The sequence below is a fragment of the Akebia trifoliata genome, chromosome 7, assembly GCF_017979445.1.
Source record: "Akebia trifoliata isolate Shusen 1 chromosome 7, ASM1797944v1, whole genome shotgun sequence".
NCBI classification, from domain to species: Eukaryota; Viridiplantae; Streptophyta; class Magnoliopsida; order Ranunculales; family Lardizabalaceae; genus Akebia; species Akebia trifoliata.
Window position 1 is genome coordinate 23,031,827 of NC_141381.1, and position 25,320 is coordinate 23,057,146.

The 25,320-nt window shown below is 33.3% G+C and overlaps 1 protein-coding gene and 1 pseudogene across 3 annotated transcripts; one reads left to right on the forward strand and one right to left on the reverse strand.

Annotated features, from left to right (window-relative positions):
• Positions 1 to 14,778: 14,778 nt before the first annotated feature.
• On the forward strand, positions 14,779 to 17,423 carry LOC147398435 (uncharacterized). Of its 2 annotated transcripts, XR_015179859.1 has the most exons (3): positions 14,779 to 15,124; positions 16,152 to 17,091; positions 17,185 to 17,423. XR_015179859.1 is itself a non-coding variant. In XM_086447629.1 (2 exons), exons 1-2 carry the CDS (start codon positions 14,959 to 14,961, stop codon positions 16,826 to 16,828), a joined length of 843 nt encoding a protein of 280 aa, XP_086303755.1. In that variant the 5' UTR covers positions 14,779 to 14,958; the 3' UTR covers positions 16,829 to 17,423. The 2 variants fall into 2 exon arrangements, 1 of the variants encoding a protein (XP_086303755.1); XM_086447629.1 differs by having other exon boundaries at positions 16,152 to 17,423.
• Positions 17,424 to 17,740: 317 nt separating this feature from the next.
• Positions 17,741 to 22,885, reverse strand: LOC147398436 (glutamate-1-semialdehyde 2,1-aminomutase, chloroplastic-like; annotated as a pseudogene). The gene is made up of 3 exons (XR_015179858.1): positions 22,546 to 22,885; positions 19,514 to 19,687; positions 17,741 to 18,898 (listed from the first exon to the last, which is right to left on the reverse strand). The product of XR_015179858.1 is annotated as a glutamate-1-semialdehyde 2,1-aminomutase, chloroplastic-like (transcript).
• Positions 22,886 to 25,320: the final 2,435 nt, after the last annotated feature.

Here is a 25,320-nt window from a genome sequence, read left to right on the forward strand (position 1 = left end):
TTTATGTATCGAATTTTTGTTGTATTCTGAATTGCTAACAAGGGTTCAACATTTCCCTTTCCTTTAAAAGAGCGTAGAATTGAATCGAACAATAAAAAAACCCCAAAAAAACTGGATTGGGTTCCATTCGACTTTTTAGGCATGTTTGATTGCAAAAAAAAAAAATATTGCCTAAGAAATCATTGGCCAAGCAAATGCTTTTCTACTGTTTGAGCACATTATGAAAATTTTTGTGGAAAATTATTTTTATTATTTGAATTGCATTTAAAAAAACAAAAACCATTATTTTAATTTGTCTTTTGTGATAACTATATAAAAAATCTTGTTAAAATTATTTTTTGTGAATAATTTGAAATAATCTCTTTTAATAGGATAAAAAGTTTCTTTAATAGACAAGCATTGAAAGTATCCATAAGTACAATATCCAAAGGTCCTTGGGCTCAATTTTGACATTCAAAACCATGATCAGATGCTTTAGGGTTGTAGAGGACAAAATCCTATGAACTTTGAAAAGAAAATTTTCAAAAAAAGTAACTTTTCACCATTAAATTTTACGTTTAAATTTGGGAGTTATGTAACCGTCCATTTTCAAAATCTTGGATCAAGCACAAAGAAAATTGTTTTTTGAATATATATATATGGGAGCGGTTCAGCAGCCCCTTATGGTGCCCCATATGGTGCCACACATTTTTTGTAAATCACTTTTGATGGGGTTACAAGTTTTGGAATAGGCTGATTTTTTGTGAGGATGATCTCTACGGTGAAGAGATCATCCTCACAAAAAATCAGCTCATTTTGAAACTTCTAACCCTAGTTTACAAGTTGAAGAATGGTGGACCGTCCAATTTTTGTAAATCACTTTTGCCGGAGTTTGAAGTTTTGAAATGAGCTGATTTTTGGTGAGGATGATCTCCTCATCATAGAGATCATCCTCACAAAAAATCAGCTCATTCCAAAGCTTGTAACCCATGTTTTGAAAAATGCGTGGCACCATATGGGGCACCACGATGGGGCTGCTGAACCGCTCCCTATATATATATATATATATATATTGTATATGAGTTTTCTTATGAAATCTATACCGCTATGGTGTTAGATTGCCAATGTGGTTATCCATGTGAGCAAAACAACACTTAGTAAGGCTTAAATCTTTACTGAGTTAATAAGCAAAATGCTTCAATGCGATACATAACTCATTCAAATAATGTAGTACTCGTTCAAAACATGTAAAAAAATAAGTTTGATGGGCACCCAATAGTTTACAACTACTATAACTCTTCAATTAGTAGATGCTACACAGTAAACTACTCGTTAGGCTCATATAATATCCTATCCTAAAGCCTAAAAAATAGGAAATCTAATGAAAAAAAAAAATGAGAAAGCATCTTATTCTATTTTTATTTTTATTGTTTGCTTTTATTAATAGTTTGTGTGTGCTGGCAAATCAATTTCTAAGGGGGTAAGAATTGGATTTGCCTATGATCATGAAAATCATCCACACAGACAAATTGATTTTCCCACAATTTTATTTTATTTGTTTCGTCAAACACATGAAAATACTTTTTTTTTTCATGGCAAATTGTTTTCCACCTAATTTTCCTTTCAATTAAACGTGCTCTTATGCATAAAACACGAACCTAATTCAAATATGAAATTGAGTAAGAATACTGGCATCCACTATTTGAGACATCTACACCCATTTAAAAATATGACGAATGGGTCCCATTCATATTAGTACCTAGGCCCACCATAATAACTAAATATTTGAAATCTAAAACCCTAAATTTGAGTCCATGACATTGAGGAAGATGAAGAAAACTCCTCTCAATTCTTTCATTTTCTATTGATTCTAGGGTTCAAAATTTTTCTAAGAACCATTATTTCGACGGATTACAGCAATGGAATATAATTACTATTGAAATCTCATTCTATTTTTAAGTGTTCTCATTGATTTATTTCATTTGTTTGAACTAAAATGAATGATTCTCATGAACTCAATCAAATGACCATAATTACAATGAATATAACAGTCCAAAAGTTGTACATAAAACTTGTATCTTTCCATGCATTTATTGATTTTCATTTTTATGTTTACGTTTTACAGAAAAACTATGTGTCAATAGGATGCGTTTGACATGTCTTAAGCAATGTCACCCGAGCCTTGTTGACATAAATAAAGTCATGTCGCTCGTGTCTTGTCAATGCAAAGTTTTTAGATACAAAAAAAATATGTCGAATGAACACATTTAATATGGCTTATTCCATGTTGCTTGTGTCTTATCGACATGGCTTAAGCTATGTCGCTTGTTACCTATCAGCTTAACACATGTCAACCTTTTAGGGTAGACATAAGCAAATATATTTTTTTTTTCTTCAGATTTAACACATTGTCAACAAGTTCTTGTTATTAATGCTTTGTAAAAATATTTACCAACGTTTTTTTAATTCTTTTAAGCATTTAAATGTTGTACATTAGAGTTTTAACCCTATTATAAATCACTTCTTGTCATTTGCCCTAATTTTTCTCTCATTTTCCCCGTTACAAACACATTACAAAGTAGAGATGATAAACAAACAAAAAGGAACTTAAGTTTGATACCTTGCAAGGTACAAAGCAACTCTATGGGACGACGACATTGTGAGGAAGAAGTTCAAGCATAATTGATGAAAACGTGTTTGGGTAGTGCATATACCATGTGGGTATATTGAAAATTTTCGGAAGTGCAACCACTAAGTGGGTGTAGATGTCTCAAAAAGTGAGTGCTAGTATCGCAACTATATGAAATTTTTAGTTTTATTTTAGTAAAATCTGAACCAAACCCAAAAATCTGGTTTGATTCGGATGGACCCAAAATGTATATCCCTATTGAATCCAATGATAAAATACAAAACCATAGATGCACACAGAATCATGGATGCTTTTCCTCAAAATATAATTGAAAAAATCTATGATTCTATGTGCACCTCCAGGTCAGTATAGTTTCTATGTAGTATCTATGCAGTCACTCCAATAGGACTTTTTTTATTCTCCATGAAAAAAAACACATAATAAAAAAAATCAAATAAATAAAAGAAAGCTCTAATTAGAATGGTAACTAAGGTTTAGACTCATCTTACATCCTGTTTAGGCATATATTTCTTTTTTTTCCTGATTAGTAACTATTTATTATTATAAAATAATTACTTTGTTGCTTACTTTATCTTTACTATTATAATGAAGGTGAAGTAGAAGTGGTTCAAGACCAAGTTTGGATCCTACAAATGCCCCCACTTTTGCCTTTCAACTTTATACAATTAGGGTCATTTTGGTAAAAAGATTCAAGAGAGTTGTTCCTCACATTGTTTAGTTCTTAGAATTACAAAAATATCATTTTACTATTTAATATTCAAAAACCCTCTATTCAATATTTTAAATTATACATAACCCTTTTGATACATGTGTGTTTGCACATCCCACCTAGTAAACTATAGAGATAGAAAGAATTTTTTTTATCTCTTATTGTAACTATTTATTTCATATAAATATATAATTGTACAAACTATAAAGATAGAAAGAACTTTTATCGTATGATTTGTATGGTAACTATTTATTACAATAAAATAATGAGAAACATGTTCTTTACTAACTTCGTAAAGATTTTAAGCCTTACTAAGGGTCATTTTGCTCAAATGGATTACCACATAAGCAATCCAACGCCACAACCCTCTAAGTTTCATTGAAGAACTTAGATATAAAAAATAAAAATAAGAAAACACTATTTGTTTTGAGCTCAATTGATCCAAGGTTTTGAAAATGGATAGCTACTGAATTTCCACATAACTCCAAAACTTAAAATTAAAACTCAACGTTGAAAAATAACCTTTTTTGAAAAAAAAAATTCTTTATAAAAGCTCGTAAATTTTTTCTCTCTACAACCCTTAAGCATTGGATCATGTTTTTGGATGCCACAAGGCGAGCCCAAGGATCCTTAGTAAGGGTGAAATCCTTACTAACTTAGAAAGACTAGTCGGATCCTAAAATAATTGTCAATTTTATAAAAGGGCCCGACTAGTTGCATACCAACCTTAAAATTTTCTCTTGTTTTTTTTTATTTTTATTTTTATTTTTTATATAACCACTTTTTTAACCTACTCATTGCATTTCAATATGTTATTTTTTAGGGTTTAAAGCATATTCATCTTCCTACAGCTTTATATTTTTGTTTGTACTCTACTTTACTCGTAATCTTTACTAGTGCTCTACTTTTCTCATGATTGATTTTGCTCGTGTTCTCTTTGGAATCAAAGTATTTCTTGTAAAATGATTTTAAACCATGTAATTTTGTAAACATGACTTAAAAACACTCAAGTACTCCTTTCAAAAATTATTAAACCAACGATATTTTTGTGAACATGATTGGGGTAAAAGAAAAAAAAAAAGTGCAATAATTTTTTTTTTTTTTTTTTTTTTTGAGTGTAATAATCCAATGGAGTGCAAAAGAGAATATTTTAAGTGATGGAGTGAAATTGGTAATGGATGATGTGCAACTAGTTGGCCCCTTTTATAAATTATAAAGATAGAAAAAACAATATCTGAAGTATTCCTACATTTTCAAAACAATTTAAAATTTTGGTCGGGTTCGATACTTATTTCAATCCAGTTCTAAGTTCGGTCTGATTTTATTTAACTAAAGACTGAAATTGAATCGACTAATTTGGTTTTGATCGATTAGGGTAGGAATCAAGTTCGGTTCTATTTCTGTCCACAATTTTGATTTAGTTTTTTGGGTTTCAATTTTTTTTATACAATTCAAGGATTCAGTGAACCAAATAATGAAGATACATCAAGTTCTAGTGACTCATGTATACATGAGATCCTGATTATTAAAAGACGAAATCAATTGTTAGGATTCACTTATTCTAATAATATATATCTTAGAGATACTTATTTCAAGGGTAAATCTTAGTTGTTCATTTGGTTAGGATCATGTGTTTTTCATGAGTTATTTTCTACCACAATACTTGTAAATTGTAAGTCGTAACTTGCATGATAAAATTATACGTGAGTTATTTTCAAACATATCCCTAAGTACATTATCTATGAAACTTGCATTAGAATATACCAATGGTTCTCTATCCTCAACAGCATGGTGGTTATGGTCGATGTAATAATTGTCATCTACGTTTGTCGATGTTGAGTTAAACTTAACCCATACAGATTAGGATTGGTCAAACCTGATGCATAGAAGCATATAACTATAAGTTCTACTTGAAATATCTTAATCATTTAACTAATAAATATATTTGTGTTACCTACCTTTGGGTTTCTTCACTAACATTACTTAGCCTTGCCATTTTTTCAAATTTCAAATTACTACTACGATTTCTTCTTCTAATTGGGATTTCTAGGCTATCGGTTTGCAATGTTGGACTTTCATTAGAATTATTTGATTCAAGTCGATGAAATCTAACAACATAGTAATGGAAATTTTAACATAATTCAAATATTCATTGCATCAAACATTGTACAGTTGATGCTCATACTTGTCACCCTCATACGCATGAGTTTCATTCAAATAATTCATTTCTTCATTTCGAGCAACGCTTTTAGGATTGTTTACCCAACCTGACTCTAATTTTGGGACGTAACATATTTCTAGACTATCCGGATGATGATTTTCGATTTCAGTAGCTTGCCTTGCTGTCTCATGCATTTATCTTATTATGTAATAATACTTAAAAGCATTATTGTAGTAAAAAACATTATCAGTAAATAATATTATTAAAAAAAGTCTATCTTTAGACATATTATTCCATTACCTATTTCCAGTTTCAGATTCAATACATGGAAGTCCAACATTTGGATTAATGACACAATGTTGCCTACTTCCCACAGAAGACTTGTAATGATTAAATTCTCCATAAGTATAAATAAAATTGCATAAAATATTCTATAATATCAAGGAAATATGAACATTTCAATTACCTCAATGTTCTCATAGTTGGATGCAGCACAATATATTCATCGATGATGTAAAACACCAATGAAGTACATAGATGTGGTACAACCATAAATACATTTGGTAGCGAAGCATCATCTACTATGTCCAACTTAATAAAATTATTAGCAATTGCAGTAATAGGGTACCTACAAATAACCATAAACTCTGAATCTTCTTTTTATAGAGCATGTAGTCCTAAATCTTGTACGAAGCTCTGAATACATTATAGTCATCTCTACTTGTAGAAGTCTACTTATGCCTCCAACGTATTTTGCAGTAATACCCTCTATAATGCTTCCACCATAAAAACATGCTATGAACACTTTGTCGGTGTTCATCTTGTTTGCTAATAAAATAAAATAATATGTAAAATAAATACAAAGGTACCTAATTCATGGGTTTAAGAATCAAACTTCTTCACATTCACCAAAAAAAGGAAAAAAAATGAGTGATTTTCTTTTTTCACTTTCACTTGCTTAGTTTGACACAATGGATTAACAAGAAAATTATTTCACATAGAGAATAAATAATGACTCAATTCAAGAACATGTGTTCTGGATAAAAAGAAAACAATCATAGTGTCTAACTTCAATGAAATATTCAATTGTAGAACCTATATCAATAGTGTTCATTATCTAAGGTCCAAATTACCAACAATAGCATTTCCCTCTGTTCAACAGTATCAACTCTAGCTTAGAGTCGAATACCAAAAGAAAGTTATGTTTCATGGCAAAGGATTCAGCTCAGATGTGCTAAAAATTGAAGAATTTTATAGTGAAATGGAAATACCAAATTAATGAATCTTTCATTGTTAAAAAAATACTAAAAGATTCTAATATCAATTAGGGAGATATTTGTGCTTTTGATTTTGTTAAAAATGTTCAAACCATTATCAATCAAAAAGATCAAAATAAGATTTTTTGATAAAACTTACTGAGAGGAATCTGTATGTGTTTGATGGTGACACAGACCTACCCAATGGTAACGACAACCTTCAAGATGAGGCAATAACAAGATTTAAATCGACTAGCAATAGTAATGATGAAGACTGAATTTGAAACCCGTTTTTTTTGCTTGTAAGAGAGAAGACATATATAGTAAAGTTTGTGCGGAAGATCGATTCATCAGAAACCCTTTTTTCGTAGTAAGAGAGAAGTTAGAGAAATAATAAAGTTAGTGTGAGAGATTTAAGTGTCAAGATGTTTAGACCTTCGAAACTTCATCCGATTTTATAAATGGAGAGAAAGGCTTCAATCGAAAATGGTAAAGGCGAGTTGAAACCTTTTCTTGCTAGTAAGAGAGAATACAGAGAAATAGTAAAGTTTATGTGTGAGATTCAAGTGTCAAGATGTTCAGACTTTCGAAGGTTCAGTTGAGTTGATAAATGGAGAGAAATGCTTCAATCGAAAATGGCAAACACAGAGTTGAAAACTTTTTTTTTCTGGTGCGTGCTGGAGAAAGAGATAGAGAAGAGAAGGGAGGTAAAAAAGAGGAGAGAGAAAAACTAATGAAATAACGTTTAATATGGGTTAGGGGTATTTTTGTAAAAAAAACCACAGTTAATGTGGCAAATGGGGCAATTTGGTATAATAAGTAGAAAACATTCCTATCTTCTTAAGTTGGCAAACTTATGGGCTTATTTGCTAAGGGCCCGTATGGATACAGGAGCCAAAAGTACTTAGAACATAAGTACTCCTACAAGTATTTTTTTAAGTACTATTTAAAGTAGCTGGATATGTATAATACGTTTTGGATGTAAGATCTAAGAAGTACTACCAGAAGTACTTCTCATAAAGTTTTGTGTTTGGAAATTATTCTGGATTCTGTTAAAATGATCAAAATGCCCTTATATGTAATAATTACTATTTTTAAGATTAATGTTTTTTTTCTCAAAAACTTATGTTCAAAAAAGTAATAATTATTATTTTTATTCAATAAAAACATTATAACATCATTTTAAACTCAAAACTTGTATGAAAAACGTAATAACTATAATATAATAAAACCTATATCATCATATATAAAATCATATGTAATAATTACACTAACATATGTAAAATGAAAAGAAAACATCCGTCAACAAAATATACACGTGATTGGTTTCTTAAAGATGTTGTATTATAAACTCCTTATCCGTGTTGGACACCAACACATATGTGTCCTAATCACAAAGCTGAAAATAGTAATCCCTAGTTCCCTACTTCATAGTCCATATTATCTTCTTCACCATGAAGGTATAGAATGGGAATCGGGGAACATCGCTCTTGGTAGAAGAAATAATGTGATCATCAGTATTCTTAAATATATTTTTCTTACAATAGCAAGAGCAACCACTTGTCACTATTGCTGCTAACATGGGCTTTTATTCTTTTCATGTGTGAACAAGGGTGAGGTTTCTTTTGAATGTGGTACACAGATTTATAGGCATTAACTTGAACTACTTCAAATTTTCTGAATTGAAATATTCGACTACAATTCTTTGCTCTATAATTCTTATTTATACATAGAATTAATTTTAATATTACTCAAAATCCACTACTAAGGAATTTCCATTTCTCGCAAAACCAATAAAAACCCACAACATGAAGGGTATACATCTAAAGATGTGAATCGAAGGTAATGCTCAAAGTCAAAGCATCATGAAAATGGGAAAGGGTTAACAAATCATTGGTTCAATTATGAAAAGACATAAAATACATAAACTAAAACAATTGTACATGACAAATTTGCATCAATTGGCAACACCCAATGATCTTGACGTTCATTGTAATGTTCCTAACATTTTTTACAGCTAGATATCTCTTAAGGTTAATCGCAATGTACATTCTCACTCCTCCAAAACTAGTATAAGAAATTAGATGAAAATGAATCCCAAGGACCCCTTCACAAACCAAAAGAAATTGACCTACAAAAAAACAAAAGAACCATAAAACCTTCAATACTATATCCTTACCAGGAGCATATTAACCAAGTTCGGATTTAGTAAAAAAAAATTATATGGGTTCAGTTTATTTAATTTGAATAAGTTTGGGAAAGTTTCATAAAAAAATTGGGAAATTTTCAATGACCATACAAATGATGGGTTTTGGGTTTCTTCCCAAAACCCATCATTTTCAAACTCCTTAAAAACCCTATCTTGTTCATCAGATTTGAAGGTTGAAGATGATAAAATTTGGATGTTGATCAATACATTGCTACCCTATTCGGTCATTAATCGATAAATTGTTGATTAATTCATCGATTCGCTAATTTAATCGGCTGGATTTGTTGAATCTTATGAATTTTTAGAATAATTCTGAATTTTGTGAGTATAACAAAGTAAAATTTGGAGAGAGAAAGCAATAACCATACAAAATTAACTCCAAGCTTACAGTATCACACAGAAGAGCACAATCAAGCAAGCACCCTTCCTGTTATAGTAAATAAAAGAAGACGTCCAAAGCATTCTGATCGATTCCTTTGATTCAAGATATACAGAACAAATTAACATAAACAAACAAGAATAACTAAACTTCATCAATCCTACTAAACTAACAACCCATTTTCAAAATCAACAAAAAGGACTCAAATACATTTTAAAAACTCCATTATTGTAACAAAAATCACAAATCCTTAATCACAGAAATCCAAAAAGAAATAAAAAGTATCAAATTTTTTTATACCAAACTAGCAACCCATTTTCAAAATCAACAGAAAGAACCCAACACCATTATTGTAACACAAATCATAAATCTTCAATCACAGAAATCCAAAACAAATAAAAACTATCAAATTTGTTATACCCATTGAGAAGATTATCGATGTAAGTGAGAAGCATCTTGAGCTTACTTCCACCTTCGGATGCCAACCTTGCTTGCATCTCAACATCCATGGCATGAACAACTTGTCTCAATCTCCCTATTGAGGTCAAACAACCTTCTTCAAATTCCCTCAAAACTTCCACAATTTGATTCCATTTTCTTCGATTCTTCACTCTTCTACTCACTAAAAACGAAGCAATCGCACACTAATTTTTCCTTTAGAATATGTATCAAAAAGTCCCTTCTAAAAAATATGGACTCTTTAGTACTCACTTTATTAAATATTAGTGTAAGAAGGATTTTTAAATGAAAATACTGTAATTAACGTTTCAACGATTTTTGAGATTTAAAGAAATATGTTGATTTGATAATATTTGAGGTACTCCTATGCTTCAAATTTAAACGATTAAAAAATTATTTTAAAACTCGAATTAAATGTCCATCAAATTGATTCAACTAAAAAATTAGCAAGTCGACTCAAATGAGTCGAAAATAAAATTATATTTAATTTATCAATCGCTTTTAATAAATAAAATATTTATTTTTTTATTTCTCACAAAAATATTAATAACCAAATAACTTGTTCAAGTTTTTTAGCTTACTCAGCTAAGTTTACTCTAGAAGTTGGTCCAATCGAGTTTGGGTCAAGTAACCGTCAAATCCAATTGAATTGGCTCAACAAACCAAGTTCTATATATTGCTATTGAATCAATTGGATTTCGCAATGACTTGGCCCCAAACTGATGGAACAGCTTGCCAATCCAACCGAGTTAACTGAAAAATACACCGAATTAGGTTAGAAACGTGATCGAGTGATTTGATTATATATAGTATTTTTAGAGAACTGCTATTGGTACCCCAGCTTTTACTTATTACACCCCAATAAAATATAAGAAAACAAGTGAGTGGTTGAGAATAAATAAAAGTTAAGAGTGCCAATCTATAGTATCTTTTTTTTTTTTTTTTTGATAACGAAAGGTATCTGGGCCAGCTTGAGCGCACCAGACTAATCCCTACACCCCGCACTTAGGCTATACCCCACGCGCCAATCTATAGTATCTCTCTCTTTCTTTTTTATAGATTTCTATTTTTTATGCTTAGGATTTTATATGAGCCTAATCCTAATTGTAAACCACTACTGAAATGTTTTATATTTTGTAATGTTGACTTGTATCTGAGTCAAATCTTTGTAATGCTTTAATAGTGTGTTTTAATCTTTAATAATTGGGATGAAATAAATAGATTAAGAAATTGGGGTGTGATAAGTACAAGTTGAGGTGCCAATAATAGTTCTCTATTTGTATGGAGTACACTTTTAACATGTTTAAAAATAAATATTTTATTTATTTTAAAATATTTTTAAACATTCATAAATTAATATAATTTGATTTGATTTGACTCAAGAGTTTTCGAATTTGATTCAATGGACATTCAATTCAACTTTTAAATATTTGAAGTGGTCTAAATATTTTAGAGTCCATATTTATAAGCACTTTCTAATGTATTTTGTTGTTGTTCTTCTTCTAACGAAGACAAGAAGCACCATCAGGGATTACATTTTGCTAATAATATTATTTTCATCGAATGGCAAATTTAATTAAGCTTGATTGAAAAAATCTCGACCAATTTGAATGGTTGCTTGTAGTTGGTGTCGAATCACATTTGCAAAATGTTCATGACATTTTTTGTTCTATAACACTATTCATAGAAATTTGATTCCATCCCTCCATCCCATACCACCCATGTCGATTCCCGCTTTGAAAGTGGACATCTACCTCTCTTTCACCTTAGCGTTTCAAGTAATGGTGTACTTCTTGGTCGAAAAATACTATGATTGATGCATTGGACTGTAAAAGCCCATGGGCCTAATTCATCCCCACAAAACCAGCTGGTAAGGTGAGTTTTGCCTGTTCTAAAGACGATCATGAAAAATGCTTGAAAATAATGGCTTAGAAATTAGGGGTGCAACGTGATTCGATTTGAGGTCAAATTGGAACCAAACTGACATAGGTCGATTCTACTAAATATTGTTTGCAATAACTACGAACATAATAAGCATGGATCTAGGATTTGATCTTGAACAAACAATACAATAATCGAATCGAACGAACAATAATTGTAAAATACCTGGATTCGCTTTTCCGATTATCCGCGGAGAGTATGTTAATCTTGATCTGCAAAGAACAGGCGCACTACCCCAACTCTGCCTACACTTTTGGTGATGGGAACCTCTATCTCAATAATAGAATGATCTGTGTGTAGAGAGGGGGGGACGGCCACTTATTTATAATAGAGGATACTAGATTTTCTACCCATCGTAGAATTCTAGTATTAGGTGAATACCACTTAAGTTTTGATAGGATGTTCACTAACCCATCATATTTGATGCTGGTAACCAATGCCAGACCACTAACGTGATTTCCAATTTTATCCTTAATGTTTTGAACAAATTACAATCCAGTATTTATATAAAATTTGTATATGTGAAAAGGCCACAAAATAATTTTAATTATGAAAATAATAATAATAATAATAATAATTCCAACAAATAAGAACCAAAACCGAACCAAATTCCATTGGAATCAAACCAACCCAAATCGAATTGAAGTCGGTTTGGTTCGGTTTGATTCTACTCATTGCCAATATTCTATAATTTTTTAAGTAATATTTTTTAATGAAAAAAATAACATAAAATTTCATACAATAAATCACAAATCCATCCATAAATAATCATTATATCATTCATAAAAGATCATTAATATATGTCCTAACTCCTAAAATAATTCATAATAATTATCATATACACATATATTTATTTATTGCATAAGGGTCAATTCTTGGTTTGGTTCGGTTTTATACAAGTTTGATCTTAGAATCGAACCAAATTGATCGGTTCTCCATTTTTGTAACCCGGAACCGAACCGCAACTTACTCCAAACCAAACCACCCCAAAGTCATCGGTTTGGTTTGATTCTCGTTTGAACCGGACTAAGTTGCACCCCTATTAGAAATTATTTTCAATATAATAATGTACATGAAATGCACTATATCAATGTTAAAGTGTATCTCATCATATATATTGAAAATCTATATTTGCATCAATTAGGTACATTAAAATATTGGATTGATTGATTATCTTTTCACATTGATCGATGTTTTTAATTTATATAAACCCAATAGAAAAATATAAATATAATAAAAAATTCTCAATAAATTATTTCTTTCTACAAAAACAATGACTTAAAAAAAATTATTTTCAAAAAGCTTTCGAGATGTGATCGAGGTGGTTCAGAGTTGACGGCAAGTGCCAACCTCAACATGGTGCAACATGTGGGGCTTGAGATCATCAAGTTGTTTGATGAATCGTGATCCTCCTTTCAATTTTGTCCAAAGACATTTTTTATCTTTAATTCTATCGTATTCACTATCTTAATCAAAGTCCTTTTTCATCTTTCTCTTGCTTTTTCAAACCTTCAAATTGTATATTTGTTTAATTGAGACTGTTATTTGTCTTCGTTACATGAGTAAATCATTGTAATTGACTTTCCTTTAGTTTATCAACTATTGAGGGCTAGTACTATATGTTTTTGAACATGTAATTTATAATTTTATCTTCTCTAATTTCTTTCAACTCCAATATGTTCAACCTTATGCACATGTTGAATAGTTCAAAAGGCCAATATTGCACTGGTCGTAGTAGTAGGAACTAAAAGTTATGTCGTTAAAGTCCTAAAAGGTTTTTTTATTTTATTTTATAACAGGGGTGTCGGGACTTACATCCGATTAGGGGGATCAGATGAGCTAGGGCCAGAACCAAGGCGTATGGAACCCTCCCCAGGCACATTGCACATCACATGCACCCGGTAAGTGAGGGAACGCGTTCGTGGGTGGCCCCAAGAAAAATATTGCTCATATTGGGTATCGAACAAAAGTCCTAAAAAGTTGATGAATGAGATGATCTGATCAGAGCAGTTTTAGTATAAAATATCTCTCAGATGGATCCAGTGATTAGTTGTCTCTGATCATTTGCATGTGTACCAAAGTGTGATACTTTTTTATTACTGTTCTTCATCCTCTGCTTGTGTGCCAACTGCCAAGTTTCATGATTTTTAGTTTGCAAGTAGTAAATACCACTCTAAAACCAATATCCAATCCTAAAATTTAAGGTCAAAACACTGCCTTCACATTTTAAACCTATCCCAAGAAGAAAAAAAAAAAAAGATAAGTTAAGATGTCTTCCATCATGTGTACTCGAATCGAGTTGATTTGCCGAGTCATCTCGGTATCGTTCAATAACGAGACAGATATACACAATGTCTTGTCCTTCAAACCATCTCACAAGATAAACAAGATGACTCAAACAATATTTTGAAAATCTCAGACGAGTCAGCAAAACTCGGCCAAGTCAACTGGGATTTTGTAAATTTTGATTAAAATAATAATTATTTTTAGAATTTAAATATTTATTATATAAATAAAACATGACTTTATATCTACCTTATTGTATTAAAAAAATGATACTTATTTCATTTAAATATATACAAGTAAATCATTTTAAATTGAGTTAAATAGTTTATCTAGTCCAAGCCTATTTGATTCGTTTGAGACAACTTGCTCTCGTCCATGGATGAGACGAGACGTAAAACTGAGTTTTGAAAACATGAATGCCACAGCTCAGAGTTAAAAAAAATTGCTGTCCATCTAGTCCTTAGAAAGGAAAGAAAGAAAACTAGGAGTAAAAAAACATGACAAGATCTCAACCATAACTTCTAAAATTACCAATCTTACATTCCATCAGTGGTCCACATATTCTTAGCTTTTTTAAAGCTGTCTAGAAACTCATGAATTTACTACAAGACCAAGAGCTATAAAACTCCTTCCATCAACCTCAATTGCCAGATACACCAAAAGGACTCCTTCACATGTCTTTGTTTCTAGTTAAAAGGAACCCCTCAACTCTTTGATTGCACTTTCTTTTATCCCCACAAAGTCACCAACTACTCACGGGTTTATATTCCTTTATAAAATACTCAATTTTCTCCAGCTATATCTTTTGTTTGGTAACGGAAGGATCATCTCTCCATCTATGTGATTATGCTTCTGAAGCCCTTCAGGACCTACTAACTATTACCATTGAAACTTGTGCAGAAGCTTTTTCTTCTCTCCTAAACGTTCCCATGGATCAAAGGATTTTATTGGTTATTCTTGCATCTTTGTTTACTCATTCACTTTCAATGGAAGTTCAACCAACAAGATCCATCTCTAAAATCACTGTAATAGGTGCTGTGTATTGTGACATTTGCTCCAACAACACCTTCTCTACACACAGTTATTTCTTACCAGGTAACAAACACCAAGACCCAGAACTAGAACTAGGTTCAAGTTTTCTTACATTGCTTTGAGTAGGACTACTACAACTCAAGAGGGCTAGCTCAAACTCAACCCGATTGATGGGTGAGCTTGGATGGAGTTATGTAGAAAATGAGTTTGAGTCTGGGTTAGAATATTTCAACCCGACTACAATTCAGGTTGAGCTCGTGCAACTCTACTCAACCCGAACCCAATGATGTATACTAATATATAAATATTTCTATGGGTCAAGTTCAAGGGTCGTGTAAGAAACCAAACATTGTGCCAAACATTTCCAATATATGGGTTAAAAGTTTTGGAAGGGGCTGATTTTGTATGAGGATGATCTCTATGGCAAGAAGATCATGCTCACCAAAAATCAGCCCATTCTGAAACTTGTAACCCCAGTTTACAAGTTGAAGAATCAGGGACCATCGAATTTTTGTAAACTTTTTATGGGGTTCGAAGTTTCAGAATGAGCAGATTTTTTTATGAGGATGATCTCTATGGTTTGGCATGACATTTGGTTTCTTATATGGCCCTAGAAAGCCACCCCCCCCCCCCCCATGTTTTTATATTAGTTATATATGTTTGAAGTATTTTTAGAATTGTTTCATCCTGCATATATTTTTTGTAACCAAGGGAAATATTTTTTTTGAATTTTCTTTCTATTTGAGTCTATTGATACATATATGTTTATATATAGTCTATTGATTTTGTTTTTGATGTTGTATTTCTTCTTTAAGATATAAAATTTATTTGTCCAACTTGCCCAACCTGCTAAAAATTACTTAATTCGGGCTAACCTGAGCTCAACCCGATTTTAGAAGCTTAATCTCGGGTTGAGCTTGGGTTAATGAGATCAGGCCCAATGGTCGAGTTGAGTTGAGCTCAGGTTGAGGGTTTTGTCACTTGAGTTCAATCCTGGATTTACCCTCGGATCCATCCAACCCACCCAGGTTGCAGCCCTAGTTTTGAGTGAAAAGTTTTTGACATTTAGTGTTTATGTTGTGACTGACAGGCGTGAAAGTGCACCTAGACTGCAAATTCAAAGCAAATTCACCAACCACCACAGAACAAATCTCCTTCTCAGTTAACAGAACAACAGATAAGTATGGAATTTACAAGTTGGAAATACCATCTATTGATGGAGTCAAGTGTGCAGAAGGTTTAGCAATCGAGTCGTCTTGCCAAGCAAGCTTAATTGGGAGCTCTTCATCTTCATGCAATGTTCCTGGTTTGAAGACAACATCAGATGAAATAGCAATCAAATCAAAACAAGATAATCTTTGCTTTTATAGCTTAAATGCATTGAATTACAGACCACCCAAGAGGAATATTACCTTATGTGGAGAACACAAAGAGGAGTTGTCAAATTCTTTGAACTCCTCAAAGTTCTTTTTTCCTTGTTTTCCACCATTTAATTTTCCTTGGCCTCATTTCCCTAACTTACCACCTCTTCCCTCATTTCCCTTCCCACCCTTGCCGCCTTTTCCATATTTTCCTTTCCCTCCAGCACCAGTGTCGAAGCCACCATCACTTCCTTTCCCATTCCCACCTCTCCCTCCTCTTCCTCCAATCCCATCTCTGTTTTTCTCACCCCCTCCACCACCTGTTTTCAGTCTAGGAGACCCAAGAACTTGGATTCCTTTTCTCCCTCCACCACCTCCAAAGCAACTTCAGGACAAGCACCCATGAAATTAGCTCCTTTTTTTTGGATATCATGGCCCATATAATTGTTAGAGTTTTTTTATGGGTATAGAAGTTGCCTATCATGAAATTATTGAATCCAGTTGAGTGGAAAAATTGGATTTTGTTTCATGGTAGTTTGATTATTGTGAAAGTTTTTGGAAATTGTTTTGTCTAGAAACTTATGACGAAGAAACCCATCTAATATTGTTGAAGGGGAAAAGAAAAGATGTTGTTGTCAGAGGAGAGAAATATCATAATGGTTCATAGAGGTAACACCAACTTCTCATCTAAGTAAAGATTACAATTGATAGTCTTACAAGATACAAAATTGTGTGGGCTCATTATCCTAACACCTTTTGCAGTTTGTTGGGGGTATTTGGTTGAAGCAGAATAGCAGGATCTTTGAATGAAAGGAGCACTCCTTGCGCGGAACGATCTTGTCCTTTTTGGGTTTATTGTTTTACTGAAGCAAAACTATGAAGAATTTAAAGGAGTTTTTTTTCGATCTCTCAGTGAATCGGGATTCTGTGTGTAATAACTTATATAGGGCTTTTGTTGCTGGGTCGTGTTGTTTAGTTTTGTAATGTTACTTGTTTTGTTCGTTCTTGTTGTAGCTTGCTTGGTGGCTACCTTGGTCACCTTTTATTAATAAAAAAAATTTACCTATAAAAAAGAGGAAAATGCTGAAACGACATTAAAATTGACATAGATTCACACATTGCTGAGGTAGATGTGTGTGCAGAGCCATAGATGCTTTTCATCGAGATATGAATGAAAAGCATCTATGGTTCTGTCTGCACCTCCAAATCAGCAATGTGTGAATCGGTGTCAGTTTTAATATCACTCCAGCACGACTCAAAAAAAATATAAAGAAATTGTTACAAAACAAAGGCATACAACTTCTCTAGATAAGGTGGAACACCAAACTGAATTATTATTATTATGAATATAGATAAAGATAACCACCAAAAAAGAAAACTAAAGTGAAAAAAAAAAAAGGTCAATAATCTAAATCTGCTGGAAAACCTTTTCAGCCGCTGATATAGTCCGTTGGATATCTTCGGAAGTATGTGCCAAGCTCGTAAATCCAGCCTCAAACCGAGATGGTGCAAAGTACACACCTTCCTCCAACATTCCCCTATAAAACCTTGCAAATTTTGTGGCATCGCTCTTCTTTGCATCCTCAAAACTGTAAACTGGTCCTTCTGTGAAGAAGAAACCAAACATCCCACTAATATATCCGCCACATAATTTGTGCCCAGCTCTCTTTCCAACATCCAAGATCCCCTGAATGAGCTCCCCAGTGATTTGATCCAAGTATTCGTAACTCCCATTCTCTTTCAATCTCTTTAGTGTGTGAATGCCAGCTGTCATTGCCAATGGGTTCCCACTCAAGGTTCCAGCCTAGTACATGGGCCCCACCGGTGCAACCATCTCCATTATCTCTCTTCTCCCCCCATAAGCACCAACAGGCAGCCCACCACCAATGATCTTCCCAAGTGTCGTTAAATCGGGAGTTATCCCAAAATACTCCTGAGCTCCACCGTAAGCCAAACGGAAACCTGTCATAACTTCGTCGAAGATGAGGAGAGCACCATTTTCTTTTGTGATTCGACGAAGAGAATTCAAGAAACCAGGCTTGGGCGTAACGAAGCCAGAGTTTCCAACTACGGGTTCAAGGATCACGGCAGCAATCTCTCCTTTGTGAGTCTCAAAGAGGTTCTCAACAGTTGAGAGATCATTGAAGGGAGAGGTAAGGGTATAAGAGGTGGCAGCTTTGGGGACACCTGGAGAGTCGGGGAGACCTAAAGTGGCAACTCCACTCCCAGCCTTGATGAGGAAGGGGTCTGCATGGCCATGATAGCAACCCTCAAACTTAATGATACTTTGTCGGCCAGTGAAAGCACGTGCCAAGCGAAGGACACTCATACAAGCTTCTGTGCCTGAGTTCACAAACCGAACCATCTCGACGCTTGGAACAGCAGAGATCACCATCTGTGCCAACACATTCTCAAGTACACATGGAGCACCAAAGCTTGTCCCTTTCTTCATTGTTTCAGCCAAGGCTACAAGAATCTGAAGTAAAGAGGGATTCCAGGTTAATGTCAAATATACACATCAAAGTTTATAAATTAAGCATGAAAAAAGAGAGGCATAAATCAAGAGAGAGAGGAGGCGGAGGAAGTGGGGGCTGCAATTGGCACCCCAACTTTTATTTATTACACCCCAATTCCTTAAATCATTTGTCAAGCCCCAATTAGAGATTAAAACACACTACTCCAAGATTAGTTCATCTCAACATTACAAAACATTATAACAATCATTCAAACAATTTCAGTAGTTGTTTACAATTAGGATTAGGCTAATAAAATCCACAACCTAAAATTAGAAATCTAGACCCAAAAAAAATGAGAGAGCTACTTAAGGAATTGGGGTGTAATAAGTAAAAAGTTGGGATGCCAATCGCAGCTCTAAAAACCCATAGCTCTTTTCGGGGAAGAAATGAGAACAAGCATTTCGAAAGCAGGATCAAACAGAAGATTTACAGATAAAAGTACCCTAGAAATGTCCAAAGAAATACCCTAACATAGTTACACCTACATTAAGGATGTGCTGATATCCTTTTGTACACATTATTTTGACAAATCCAAAGCACAATTTATGGTTAGGAATGAGAATAAAGAATTGTACCTCATCATCAGCATGACCAATGATTGCTGGGCCCCATGAACCGACATAGTCAATGTACTCGTTGCCATCTACATCCCACATGTGTGATCCCTTAACAGAATCAATCACAATAGGTTGTCCACCAACTGATTGGAAGGCACGAACAGGAGAATTTACACCACCAGGCATCAAATCCTACAACCACAGACTTTCATAAGTTCATATTCAACATGTTAGAAACTCAAGCCTTTTCATTGAATTTAAAGACCAGATAGATAAACAGAATAAGAGGATTGAATATTGAGAATAAGAAAGAAAATGACAAAGAAGTAGGAATCTGAATGTGACTCTCAGTATGAAATTTGGTAAATAGCCTTTAAATAGCTTCAGTTGAGCCAGGAAACAGTGGTCAAGGTTTCACAGTGAGAAAAGATAGAGCTTCAAAAAATGCCCTTGTGTTAAGAGACTTTATGTAACTGAAATGATCATATTCTCTCTTTCTAAAACTTTATGAAAATATGTTCTCCTATATGTTTAATAGAAATCTCTTATAGCCAAAGGCGTTGCATCACTCTTTACAAATATGTAACCTACAACGAAAAGTAAAATCAATATGATAAGAATTTAATGGAGAAACAAGATTCATTCAACCAGACTCCAAACCTATGGGATAAGGCTTCAACGATGATGAAATGTTGAGAAACCAAAAAAAAATTACCAAAAAGAAGAGAGTCCCTATAAATTGTCACCATGTACAAAGAACCTCATCTTGAAGAAAAATTGGAGATTCCCTTACATTCTTTCAGGACTAAAATCCACAAAAACATTTTGACTTAACCTTCTTTATTATTCTATATTTAGCCTCACATTTGTATCAAATATGAAACACATATTTAGTACATCCTTTAAGAACTCAACTGCAGTACCTTCAAAAACAAAGTTCCCGAGAAGAAGTTGTGAAGATTCCATCTACAATACATCAAATGCCAGAACATCAAAGGAGGTGGACTGCTAACTTTAGAATGGTTGGAGTTCAAGCACAAAAATAAGGGAAAATTGTAGTAGATTTCAGTCACTACTCACTAGGATTTTTTTTTTTACTATTGGTCCATTATCTCAAAACAGTAGAGGTTGAGGGTAAGTTTGCGTTTTAAGGTCCAATGTGTTTTAAAGTAACATGGATAGCATAACTGAGAGGAATCTGGATTATAGAAAGCCAATTGATCGATCTGCCTAAATCAGCAAGGTAACTCTTTAACAATGTCAAATGAACTTAAAAAAGGGCTCAAGATTAAGAAGAAACATAGGAATCGTACAAGGACATCGATGATCCTAGCAATCAGACTTATTGATTTTTCCAAGAAAATATTTGTTTTTCTGAATTTCATAGACCAACATGGTGAGTGGTAGTCGACAGCAGGGTTTAATATCTTTGTAACTATAATAAGGGTTTAATGGCTCATAGGGAGACAGAAGCAAGTAAAGTCAAAGAGCAATCAAACTCTAATAAGCATAAAGGGCAGAATTGGACATCTAATCGGCTTGATTTAGGTTAAAAGATCGAGTTATATCGGCTAGAGGAGAAGGATAAATGTCTATCTGACCAACTATTGAGCACAAACAATTTCAGCTGAAACATCAACAATCTGGGGTGAGAATCAACACATCATGTACAACATTCAGCCACAATTTGCTTCTACACATAGTTCCCTATTTTCTAAAATTATGTAATTTTCTCGTTGTACAACAAGATTATTATATTTTATAGTAAAAGAAAAGAGAAAAAAATAATTAAGCATATCATTTGTGGTTGGTGTTTATAAGGATTTAACCATAAATCAATCTTCTTATATCAACTAAAATCAACCCCAAGAGCTGAATCTTCTATAAGTCCAATTGATAGTCTTAAGTCTGGACCAACAATCAAACTGGTTGATATATTTTATATATATATATATATATATATATGGGTCAGGATCCGTAGACATCATTCTAGATAACGTTTTGTCCTATATATGGCAAAAAGTTTCAGAATGGGCTGATTCTAAAAATTCTAACGCTATGAAAAGTGATAGAGACCATCCTCACAAAAAATCAGCTGATTCTAAAACTTCTAACGCTATGAAAAGTGGTTACAAGCTAATGGTTAAAATAAACGATCCACAATTCTTTAACTTTTAAACTGGAGCTAGCAATTTCAGAATGGCCTGATTTTTTCAAGGATGATACCCTCACCATAGATGTCACTCTCACAAAAGATCAGCTCGAAACTTTTTGCCCATATAAGACAAAACACGTTGTCTAGAATGTTGTCTACGGATCCCGACCATATATATATATATAGGGGGCGGTTCAAGGGCCATATGTAAAAACATACGAAAAAACAATGGTTTTTCAAAATATGGGTTAGAGGTTTTTGATTGAGCTGATTTTTTGCAAGGATGGTCACTATGATGAGAAGATCATCCTCACAAAAAATCAGCTCAATCAGAAACTTCTAAATCCATCAAAAGTGATTTACAAATTATTTACAAAAATTGGCAAAAAATCGACGGTCCACATTCTAAATCACTTTTAATAGGGTTAGAAGTTTCAGATTGGACTGATTTTTTTTTTTCGGATGATCTTCCCATCATAGAGATCATCCTCACAAAAAATCAGATCAATCCAAAATTTCTAACCCATATTTTAAAAATTTATTAATGTTACATTGTTTTTACATATGTTTTCTCATATGTCCCTTGAACCTGACCCATATATATATATATATATATATATATATGAAACTAAAACTTGATAATTCATATTCCTCAATTTTAAACCAAACCCATTTCACAGTAGAGCTGAAAACACAAACCCAATAGCCACCACATATTCTAAGGAATTTAACGAACCCATCTTCAAAATTTTCTTTAAAAACACACTCTTCCCTAAAAATAGACGATATGTTCACTAATTTTAGAGCAGACCCATTTCACAACAGATATCAAAACATAGAAAAAATAGCGACTAAGAAGAGATGCGTATAGTATAGTATAGGCATGTTTCCGAACCTTGGCAGCATTGAATATCTCTTCGGACTTCTTAAGCGTGAAATCCTTCTTCTCGACTGAAATTGTCATTTTTATTTGAGATGAGTAGCGATAATAAGAAGATCGAGATGGGGTTGAAGAGGGTGGTCTCTGTCTCTGTGAGAGCTTCGACCGCCATGAGAGTGCAACACCTGTCATGGCTGCCATTGGCCTCTCTCTCTCTCTCTCTCTCTCTCTCTGAAAGTTGATGAATGAGAACTCGCACTTTGAATTGTTTATGTTCGTTTTGGGATCATTGATTCATTCATTTCTATGGAGTTGGTAAGGTCAATATGTCTGTCCCTCCCCTTTAGATTTTTGACCTCCCTCTTTCTTTGAAATTCTTAGGGAGCGTTTGCAAAAGTATTTCAACAGCACTTCTCAAAATTTGAGTGGTCAAAAGCACTTTTGGAGTTCAAATTAGGATAATGAAAGTTTTACTCGATCAATACTCGGATGACGTGATGTGCAGTTTTGTATCCCGAGGAACAGATCTATGGTTCTGTGTCTGTGCCACATCAGCCCAATATTGACCACGTGAAGACTTTCTATTTAGAAAATCAGCACTCTTCATCAGACTAGTTAAGAGCCATCATTTTATTTGGGTGGACCGATTTATATTCCTTAGAATAAATAATAAATAATAAATTTAGCCGGCAGCCTTAACTGTTGCATTTGTATTAAAAAAAACTCTATTGGAGTTCTGGCATTTCCAAGGGAATCTTAATTTACGAAGTTTGTTACCTATCAAACCTCACTTTATCCTTCTTTTACTCAATAATCACGTCATAACATGCGCTTAATTTGTTACTTGAGATACATTGAACTTGGAATGAATCCTATATATATATATACAATTTGCCCAACATGTTTTGTCCTTACATGGGTTAGAAATTTTGGAATAAATTGATTTTTGGTGAAGATGATCTCTATGGTAAGAGATCATCTTCATCAAAAATCAGTTTATTCCAAAATTTCTAACCCCATCACAAATGATTTACAAAAAATGAAAAGTCCACGATTTTTCAACTTATAAACATCGGGTTAAATTATTGAGGTATATTCCAAAACATAGAGATCGTTCTCACCAAAAATTAACCCATTCCAAAACTTCCAATTCATGTAGGACAAAACATGATGGGCAAAATGTTGGGTGCTGAACATTTCCCATATATGTATGGAGATGGATCATGGGACATATCTAAAAACAATGTAATAATAAAAAAAAAATCAAAATATGGGTTAGAGGTTTAAGATTGATCTGACGTTTTGTGAGGATGATCTTTATGATAAGAAGATCATCTTAAAAAAAATCAGTCCAATCTGAAACTTCTAACCCCATCAAAAGTGATTTAGAATGTGGACCGTCAAATTTTTATCAATAATTTGTAAATCACTTTTGATGAACTTACAAGTTTCAAATTGAGATGATTTTTTGTGAGGATGATCTTCTTATCATAAAGAATATCCTCACAAAAAATCAGCTCAATCCAAAACCTTTAACCTATATTTTGAACAACCATTGTTTTTACATGTCCTTTGATCCGCTATATATATATGGGTAGTGTTCAATGGCTAACTTTTTGGCAAAACATTTTTCAAAACATGAGTTAGAAGTTTTGGAATGGGCTGATTTTTGGTGAGGATGATCTCTTTGGTGAAGAGATCATCTTCACCAAAAATCAGCTCATTCCAAAACTTCTAACCCATGTTTACAAGTTGAAAAATCGTGGACCGTCCATTTTTTGTAAACTGTTTTTGATGGGGTTAGAAGTTTTGGAATGGGTTGGTTTTTGGTGATGATGACCTCCTCACCGTAGAGATCATCCTCACCAAAAATCAGCTCATTCCAAAACTTCTAACTCAAGTTTTGAAAAATATAAGGTCACGTTCAATGGCAAACTTTTTAGCAAACTTTTTGGCAAAACATTTTTCAAAACTTAATATATAGGGTCACGTTCAATGGCAAACTTTTTAGCAAACTTTTTGACAAAACATTTTTCAAAACTTGAGTTAGAAGTTTTGGAATGGGCTGATTTTTTGTGAGGATGATCTCTACGGTGAGGAGGTCATCATCACCAAAAACCAACCCATTCCAAAACTTCTAACCCCATAAAAAACAGTTTGCAAAAAATGGACGGTCCACGATTTTTCAACTTGTAAACATGAGTTAGAAGTTTTGGAATGGGCTGATTTTTGGTGAGGATGATCTACTCACCGTAGAGATCATCCTCACCAAAAATCAACCCATTCCAAAACTTCTAAATGTTCAGCACCCAACATTTTGCCCAACATGTTTTGTCCTACATGGGTTAGAAATTTTGAAATGAGTTGATTTTTGGTGAGGATGATCTTTATGAGTGATCATCCCATTCCAAATAGAGATCATCCTCATCAAAAATCAGCTCATTCCAAATAGAGATCATCCTTATCAAAAATCAGCCCATTCCAAAACTTCTAACCCCATGTTTACAAGTTGAAAAATCGTGGACCATCCATTTTTTGTAAACCATTTGTGATGGGGTTAGAAGTTTTTGAATGGGCTGATTTTTGGTGAGGATGATCTCCTCACCAAAAATCAACCTATTCCAAAACTTCTAACCCATGCAGGACAAAACATGTTGGGCAACTTGTTGGGTGCCGAACGGGACCCATATATATATGCAGTTAATCTGTTACATACGTACTTGGACTTTTTTTTTTTGGGGCGACATACCTTAGACTTGGGGTGGATTCTAACCACATCAATTTTTTGGG